The 9,589-nt window shown below is 39.3% G+C and overlaps 1 protein-coding gene across 1 annotated transcript; it reads right to left on the reverse strand.

Annotated features, from left to right (window-relative positions):
- Positions 1-479: 479 nt before the first annotated feature.
- On the reverse strand, positions 480-6,173 carry LOC117561311 (carnitine O-acetyltransferase-like). The gene is made up of 10 exons (XM_034238593.1): positions 6,097-6,173; positions 5,909-5,994; positions 4,762-4,982; positions 4,137-4,253; positions 3,648-3,700; positions 3,110-3,275; positions 2,070-2,244; positions 1,850-1,940; positions 681-768; positions 480-605 (listed from the first exon to the last, which is right to left on the reverse strand). The coding sequence occupies exons 1-10, from the start codon at positions 6,171-6,173 to the stop codon at positions 501-503; spliced, it is 1,179 nt and encodes a 392-aa protein (XP_034094484.1). The 3' UTR covers positions 480-500.
- Positions 6,174-9,589: the final 3,416 nt, after the last annotated feature.

A 9,589-nucleotide genomic window follows, 5' to 3' on the forward strand; every position in this document is an offset into this window, starting at 1 on the left:
CAGAACGCCGACACCTCCTCATTTCCACCGCTCCCATGTTTTCTTTTGTGTTGCCATAAGTTAGTCTCTCTGCGTTTGTGCGCTGGGCTAATGCTAATGCGAGGAAAATAAAATGGCGGCTTCACAAAACTTTTTGGGAGTTTTACGGGGCGTGGTTTGCAATCCGCCCAGCCAATCAGAAATGGGAACCTTTTTCTCCCATGAAAGTACCTGCTCTTCTAGGACTGAAAAGGGGGTGGAAAGGTTCTCATGAACTAAGTTCTAGTTCCGGATTTTTTTGGTGTGAACGCACATTTTCGGAACTATATCGGAACTCTACTGGGAAAAGTACTCCGGTGTGAAAGCGCCTATTGTCTTCATTTAATATGGTCCAGCATGGTAAGCGCTATATATATAGATACATTTAACTAAGTAACTTACTTAATACACAATAAAGAGATAATACCACTAAGTAAACAGTAGTGAGAACAGGATATTATCTCGTCTCGTCTCATGTTATCTCACCAGTAATCGAGGATGTGATGCAGCAGTTCTGCTATGGGCGGACCCTCGGCTGTGGCTGGTTCATACAGAAGACCCCACGAGCCGTCCTCGCCCACCACAAACTGTTGAGACACAGTCAGACTGCTGTATCAATATGTCAGCTTTTCTTGTCATACGTGAATACTGCTGCTGCTCACCTGCAGAGTTTTATCAAACCAGCGGTTGCCGCTGTTTGAGAACGTCCCACCTCCGTGCAGAATCTGTGCTGCCTTGCGACTGGCATACCTGTCAATCAAAGTTGGAAAAACAAGATGGACACAAAGAAACAAAATAATCAAAAGTCACTGGTGGTAAGTACATTTAGGCAAGTACTGTGCTTTAGTACAATTCATGAATACTTTTAAATGACTATTTCTATTTTTGTTAAGTTCAGATAATGGTATTTCTGATGATGGTTTTGTATGTTTGTTTGTTGTCTGTTGCATGTTTCTTATATAATATTTCTTATACTATTATTTAGTAAAATAAATATTGCTTTAAGCTTAAAGGTGGGGTAGGTAATTTTGGAGAAACCAGCTCGAGTGCGCTAGAATTTGAAAATACACAGCCGGAAAAAATCTGCCACTTCCTTACAGAGCCCCTCCTCCAACACCACGAACGCGCACATGACCAATGAGGGCACGAGATAAGTTTGTGCACAGATGGAAGGCTGACAGGCAGGTAGGCCATCCAGTTATTTTAGCCGGGCCGGCTAAAATGATTCGTCGTGCTTTTTACAGTACTACAGCTTCCACAGATGACATTTTGTTATGGATTTTTTGTCAAAGCACTTAAGATATTCATTGCTATCGGGATGTTAAGAGCATTCCATGCAATATAACAAAAAGTGTATCTCGAGCCGGTTTCTCAAACTTACCTACCCCACCTTTAAAGTCTGTTTTAATCACTTATTACAACATTGGAGCCTCAAAATTGGAATAATCCTGCTTAAAATGAAGGTAAAAGAAGAAAAAAGAGGACTAACTATAAGGACCGGAGTACTTCTTCCACCACTACAAGTCTAAAGGCCTTGAAATATTTCTTTTTTTGCAGACATTAAACCTGAGTATGTAAATGTCTTTAGTTATAAAGCTGCACATAAGTAGCGACTGCTCCAACGTTTCAAATAAAGGAAATGACAAATGTACGCTGTTGCTTAAGAACCTGATGTCAACACACAATGGTATCTTAACAAACACACAGGATTGCTCAACACAAATACCTGAGTGGGGACGAAACAGAGGTAGCAGACTGAAAGAGTTAGAGATGCAGCTTGTTCGTGTCAGTGTGTGTGTGTGTGTGTGTGTGTGTGTGTGTGTGACCATACTTTTCATCCGATATCCTCATGACGGGAGAATCCAGACACAGAGAGAAAAGTCCTGTCTCTATCAGCCGCACTGATTCCTTGTTTAGTTTATCTGAGTCATAAAAGGAAGAAATAAAAACAGTAATAACTTAGTATTTATAAATGTCTCGGTTTATTCAGTGACATGCACAGTAAAGGCCTCATACACCCTTTTCTAGGTCTGCATGTAGCTCTGATGTACCTCTCAGCAGCCGGTCGTAGGCCTGTCCCCAGGTGTGACGGTGCTCGCTGGTCAGGATGCCCATCGGCTCTTTGTCCGTCTTCCAGGACTGAGAGCGGATCCTCAGCAGCTGTCCGTGGATCTGACTCTCCGTCATCCGAGAGCCGTCGCTGTTGTAAACCTCCAGCTGGAAGAACTAGAAGAAAAACAGGAGGCCATCTTTGTTACGCCTGTCTTCTATGAATGATTTATTGAGAAATGTTGGATTGGTTAAGCTTTCACTACGCAATGTTTTCCAAGATACAGACCGTCTCAAGGAGGGCTGTGTTCTCAGTTAGCACATTTTTTGTGATTATTTAAGCTCTGGGACTTTTTTCTTTGTCTTTGTCTGCTTCCAACACAAATACTACACACAGCACCAACAATTATTCTGTTAATCGATCAGCCAATCCTCAGAAAATGGACCGAAAACTATTCAATAATAATAACATATAAAGATATGATAAGATCAAATTCATTCCCAATTCATCCCAAGAAAAATTGCAGTGCAACATGTTCAATAAAAGTGGGAAAAGTGCATTACAAAAATGCCAAAATAAATAAATGAATTGTGGCCTTTATCAGTAGTTATTTAAAAATTAACCAAGATAGAGTTAGCTGGAAAATCAGCAAAATTACTAATTATTAAAAAGACAATTACAGGCAGATTTTTACATTATTATAATAACATTATTAGCATGAAAACTAACTTTATCTCATATATAGAAAAGAGATGGTAAATTAAAGGTAGTGAGAATGAGGCTTTAAAAGCACTGCGTTCAGATTGGTTTGGTTTCCTTTCTCTGACCTGCTGCCAAAACTAAAGTGATTCCCAATGATCTGCACATTTGTAATTGGTTGAGACAAGGAATCAAAATAATAAAAAAGAAAACAAACAGAGGTGTGATAACACAAGACTCAACATGTCTGCACTGTGGTATGATTTACAATCCAATAAGGATGATAAAGATCAGAGAGACTAAAAGAGCAAAACATTTTTAAATCAGACTGCTTCATCCCACCTGGTAGTTCCTGACCACTGTGATGTGTGTCGGCGAGCGTCGGGCGCGCCCATGGTGAGCGATGTGGTCGTGTTTGGGGCCGGGGATCCTGCAGGAGGAGAAGAGGAGCGGGTAGAGCTCCATGCACAGAGGCTTCCCTCGCGAGTGCTCCAATGGCAGCTGGCCGCTGAAACAGAGAAGCACACACATCCATCTTAATGTTTGTATGATATAATGAGTACAAAAGCTATATGTTTCCATCTGTACTGTAGATACAAAGTATCTGATCACTTCTCTGTGTTGTGTAGTCAACACTTTATAGATTAGCCCATACCAGACTAAAACTCTACAAATGGATGTTATAGCTTGTGAATGCTATGTAAAATGTCCATCTGCAAATTTACTACAGCTTTGAAGTAAAATTAGTGGAGTGAAAAACTATTTTTCTTTGATATGCAGTGGAGAATCGGTATTGTGTTTGTACATTTGGCGATTTATTCATCTGAATACCTTTAAAACATGAAAATTACTAATTACTTTTTGAATATGTCATACTTACGTGTTGATTATGGCCTTAAAGTCTAGAACTGCTGCAATGAGTTTGATGCAAACCTAAATGGAGACAGAAAGGTTGCGTTTGTATTATGTAACACAGTAACATTACGTGATCTCTTTTTAACATGCACAGACGGAAATTAATTAATTTACAACACAAACAGTCATTCATTAACATACGCTCGAGGAGTCAAATTACATTTTGGAGATTACTTATACACATGCGTTTTTAAGGGCAACATCATGACCCAGTGTTTTTACTGGAAACAAAGACATCACAGCACACCCTTATTTATTATATTTTATTGTTTTTGGGGGGATATTTTAATTTATGAACCTCCAGCAATGACAAATACGGGAAGTTCGAAACAATGATGTAACAACAAACAATACAATTGCTTTCAGAAAGTATCACTATCTTAGTTTTCTATAAAAGCAGTACACTGCTTCATCAGTGTGTCTGTAGTGTGTGTATGATATCATTGACTCACACTAGCTGGCTCCTCCAGCCGTTATAATCTCTCCTGGGCAGAGAGATGGCCGGGTTTGAATGCACTGGCAGTGGCTGCCTGCTCTCCAAGTACGCCCACTGCACCCACAATGGAGAGATCTACAGGGGAGAGAGGCCACACACACATAAATAGGACTGACATTTAACTCTTGTAAAAGGTTTCCATGAATCTGGGTGGAACAGATTTTTTTCAAAGAAGAAATCACAGTTGAAAGATATTACATTTTGAATACATTTTAAGCATTGAAATATAAGTTTTTTGCAGGGTTTTTGGCGGATGCATGTCGTTTTTGTTGTGAATTTGTGCTTTTTCTATTGTCCAATGTATAATTGCGTTACTTTGCTTACAATGACAAAAACAAACTGGAATTGATTATTTGTGGTTGTTTGGGGTCAGAGCTACCTTTCTACAAGAGTGGAAGGAAAGGTGCTGTTTTGCTTTTTGGCACCACTGCTTTAGCCTGATATTGATACCTAGCAGTGATGTTAAATCTGCCTGTGAGTGCTTCAAACACACACTGTTGCTCTATCTGTGCTTTATTAAAAACACCCATATCCGTCCCTGACATCTGTCACATTTCCCACACTGATACCAGCGGACACAGACCCAGTTCTTTGTGCGTCTGGCTCTCTTCTCCAGTCCTGCCTGCAGCCATGCACCAAGGCCCCCGGGCCTGCCAAACTCCTGCACTATCCTGCGGGTGTGGCTGAGCTCATCGGGGGGCAGCAGGGGCTCCAGGCTCCTGAGGTAACTCTGCAGCGTCTGGACCAGAGGGGGCACCGGCTGCGGGGGCACTGAGGAGAAACACAGCTCCTGCCTCAAAGAACCTGGAAGAAAGGGAGAAGTTTAAAGATTGTTTTTCTTCTTGTTCCATCTTTTTAATGTTTGAGCTTCACTGTACACAATGTGACAGAATGTGCAGAGCTTGACACTAAGAATGGATTTTATAGTGAAGTAGGGCTGCAACTAACACTTATTTTCATCATCATTTATTGTTTGGTCAGGGAATACTGATACCATGTCCCAGTTTTTGAAAGTCCAACGTGATGTCCCTAAGTTTAATTTTGTCAGTCGAACACCCAATTATATTCAGTTTATTAAGATGTACAAAAAGGGAAAAGCAGGAAATCTCCCTTTTTTAGAGAATTTATGGAAATGTTTGAATGGAAAAATATTGAAATAGTAAATAGACTATCAGAATAGTTGGTGATTATCTTTCTGGCCATCAACTAATCTTACAAAGGAGAAGGAGTATATCCTTTCTAAGACGTTTTATAAAAATAATAAATAAATATGACATAGTATAACAACTCAACTTTGCAACACTCATGTGTACATTTCAGGTAATATTTTCCATTGTATTTATTGTTGTTATAATATTTTGGTAAAATACCTTTATATTTTACAAAATGTATATGTATCGTATCATATCATATGAGGGGGGGAGGGGTGTTAAGGATATGGCTGTTCAGTGCACACGCCCAAATAGTGACGTTATAAGAGTAACCAACGTTTTGGTACAGTTTCACTGCATGTCAGCACAGTGCAATGACTTCCATGAAGGTTTGATTTAATGCCAATAACAGCAGGGCAGGACTAGGGGGCGTATCAAAATAGGAAGTGTATAAGTTATGACAGTAGAAACATGATTAGCGGCCTCCTTTTCGACTAATAACACTGCATTAAAAGCTATAAACCAATATGTAAACAGTATGACTCTTTAAGTTAACTCTCAAAACAGAAAACGACTCACCCGAGACAGCCATGCTCTGCAGGTTCCTGGTTGGATTTTCCTCCAAATCATGGTTCCTTAAATCAGAAATCCACCCCTTGTTGCATCTGTGTCACAATAGGCAGCTTTAAATTTATATTCTGATAACTTTCTGCACAGTTTCCACAGTCAGGTCGTCAAAGTCAAGAAGAAGAAATCCCTCCTCCTACTTCTTCTTCATGGTGGACGCAGAAGAGAGTCGTCGCTCGATGGATCCTAGTTTGACAACATCAGCGCATGTATGCATGTGGTAAAAAGAAAAGTGTTGTATCTTCAAACTGCGAACATGCAAAGATGCACGTACTGAGCTGAACTGACGCTGCAAGTCTGCACACGTGTTGACGTGAAAATGTTGCTGTAAACATCTACGTCACCGAGTCACGAACGGCTCAAAGAGCCGGCTCTTTTAAGTGAACGACGGGAGCCGGCTCGCGCCCGCGAACGAGCAATTGTTTGGGTGTTTTTGTTGTTGTTAAGTAATACAACAAGACAGAATGATATCATGATCTCCGCGCTACGGGTGCTCCGTGCATGCATGCAGTGACATGTAGCCTAATATCCAAGGATTAGAGACGGTTGGATGCTGCTGTTTTGCACATTGCAATACGTTTATTTGTATTATGTTTTTTTATGATAGAGACGGTCGGATGCTGCTGTTTTGAGCATTGCAATATATTTATTTTCACCATGTTATTTATTTATGATTATCTTTAGGCTCAGCAAATATGTGATGTCAGCTGCATGTTGCTGTCTTTTTTCTTTAGTTAATACTGAAACAGAGCCCTGCTGTTTTGTTAGGGCTTTTTCTTTAATTAAATACAATTTTAAAATGTCGATACAGTATCCCCTTTTTTTAAATGTCTATGCTTAAGTTTTTACAGGTGTTGCTATCTGCTTTGTGTAGCGTGGTTCTACAAGAATCCGTGTATCTACCGTCCATTTGTTTTTCTTTATTAAACACGTAAACGGAAGAGCGTCTGAGAGGCCATTTTGCATTTTGAGCGAGGGGCGGGGCGAAACTCACGGAAGTGATTTCAAAACAAAAGCACTCGTTTGCTAAAATCACACTTGAATCACTGCAGTATCCTGCTGAAGGAACGGTGATTATTATAAACAAGGGGAATTTAGCGATCACAACGAAAACGGCCAAGACACATATTGAGCCCAGAAAATGAATGTTATTAAGGGCTGTAAATATAATAAGCCTCTGTCTAAAATGGACAACATTGTTAAGAGATTTCAACTATACAGCGGTTCTGCACTGCGGTCACTCAGCCGCCTCTCGAGTTTGTTTTTTCAAATCAGCTGCTCTTCTATGGAAGCAAACAAGAGACAGAAGTATTTGAATTTTATTAGACACCGAATTTATAGCATTGAAAATAATTACTTTGAAAATCATGTATCTGAATGTTTTTCATCACATCAGCTTCTCCTTTCCCTCTTGGATGTTCTTCTGGACCCTCAGAGAAAGAGAACATGGTGAAGCAGTCCTGTCTCTCAGGCGTGTCCTTTCCTAACAGAAATATCAAGAAACATATTATTGCAGAGCAAGTGTGTTATTTAAGAAAGAGGTGTGTTTGTTTGTTCATAAATATAATGATTTTTGTATTTGAATGTGTTTTTAAATCCAACAGTGTACTACAAAGATAATCAGATTATGAATCAACCGTTCTAAATTCATCAACATTGAAATAAATGTATTATTAAAATAATTTAACTGTTATCAAAACTTAGTGCAACTGTAGAAGCTTGCTCTGTTCGGTTGTCTCACTGAAAGACAAAGGGTCGCAGCTCTCACTATGTGATGTTGCTTGGTAAAATGTAAATGTAACCTTTTGCTAAGAAAGTCCACTCAACATCACTGATGTGTGGGTGATCTAGTATTCAACCATGTTTAATGGCATGTATATCAGTGTATTGGAGTCATTACTTTATGCATTCTTTGTAAAGCATGAAAAAGGTGTACCTTGGAATCCGTGCTGAAGTTCTCTGCTGTTAGGACTCCAGATCTGTCTCTCCTCCTCTGGTCCAGCCTGTCTGGATCACCTTGAGGACACTTTGAACAAACAGATGTAAAGTTACATGCATGGGTTACAGACTTCTTTCCATGCAAACAACTTTTTATCTTCTTTTAAAAACAGGTCATAATCTTATTGTTATACTTAAGAAATGGCTGGATATCACAGTCCTTATACTGTATCAGTTTGATTGAGTATTATTGTGTAGGTCCTTTTTATTTTACTGTTACTTTGGACGAGGTTTTCATGAGTCAGTCAAATTAATTTGTTTTCATATGCCATATTCATATGTATCACACACGTGAGGGTAACACACAAACCTATTGAACAAATGCAATGCAATGGATAAGCTTAATTTCCACTGAAGTCACAGATAACGTCATATCTAATATTTAAACAAATCATTTCCTTGTCACTAAAGCATTGACTACGCCAGGGGTGCCCAACCTTTTTTGAACCGAGAGCTACTTTTAAAGTTGCCAGTCTGCCGAGATCTACCAGTCCAAATAGAGGGCGTAGCCATTACTGACAGCCTACTACCAGGTAAATACACACTTCTACTTGTATAAAACTGACCTTTGTACGATTAATACTTCATAAAATACTGCAGATCCTTTATCTTACCTCTTTCTAATCTACACACATACAAGTATTTAACTGAAGTTACACAACAGTGTTGTTGATACAGAGTTGGAGTTTATTCACACGTCACATACTACAGTGGGTAATGTTTTCAAAAAACATTGAACAGTGCTGCCACATATGACACAGGAAAAGAAGAAAAGACTCTGAACCCTTTCTTTGCCATTATATAAAAAATAGTGTTGCTACAAAAGTATAATTAGGCTTACTAATAACAACTCAGATCTGAAGCTACACAGGAATCTGCTGCAACAGTGCAATAAAAAAGACAAAATGAATAGAATCAAACCCTTTTTTTGTTGCATTTTAGTAGATTATAAAAAGAAATGCCTTTAAAATAGGATGCAAGCAACACTAGTTTCTTAACCTGAATTGATAATAGACTATAATCAATTTAAGTTTGCATTATTATACCATTTTGTACAATAATTATAATGAATAAGTTCAAACAAACTCAAACTTACAGCTGATTAATAACGGTATCTAACTTGAGTGTTTATCATATCAAAAACCTGTTGAAATGCTACTGTTATTTTTATTACGCATCGGCAGCCTCCAGGAATGCTTCTTTCACAACTTCGCCGTCTTAAATGAAAGACTTCATGTGTTTCGCAAGAACGTGACTGACACGATAAGATGCTATGGTAGCAGCCTTGCTCTTGTTGTTGGGCCTGGTGAAAATGGACTGCTGTGCATTTAGCAGTCCTTTCAGGCCCCTCCCCTTTTGGAGCGTAGGGCAGAATTAGGAGGGAATTCCGTCTCTTAGCGTTTGTGCACTGTTTTGAAATGCCGCTCCTAAATTACCCTTCTTCGATAAAGCCACGCTCACATTGCAGATGAGACAGATGGACTTTGAATTGGAATAGATACAAAAATAATCATCCTCCCACTCGGAGTGAAAATTATATATGTTTTGCTTCTGCCATAATTGCGGTCTTGTGTGTGTGCGGACTGTCACTCCTACGGACAACGTTAGCGAACTAGTGCACTGCGTTCACCAGCC

This window comes from Gymnodraco acuticeps, unplaced genomic scaffold (genome assembly GCF_902827175.1).
Source record: "Gymnodraco acuticeps unplaced genomic scaffold, fGymAcu1.1, whole genome shotgun sequence".
NCBI lineage: Eukaryota > Metazoa > Chordata > Actinopteri > Perciformes > Bathydraconidae > Gymnodraco > Gymnodraco acuticeps.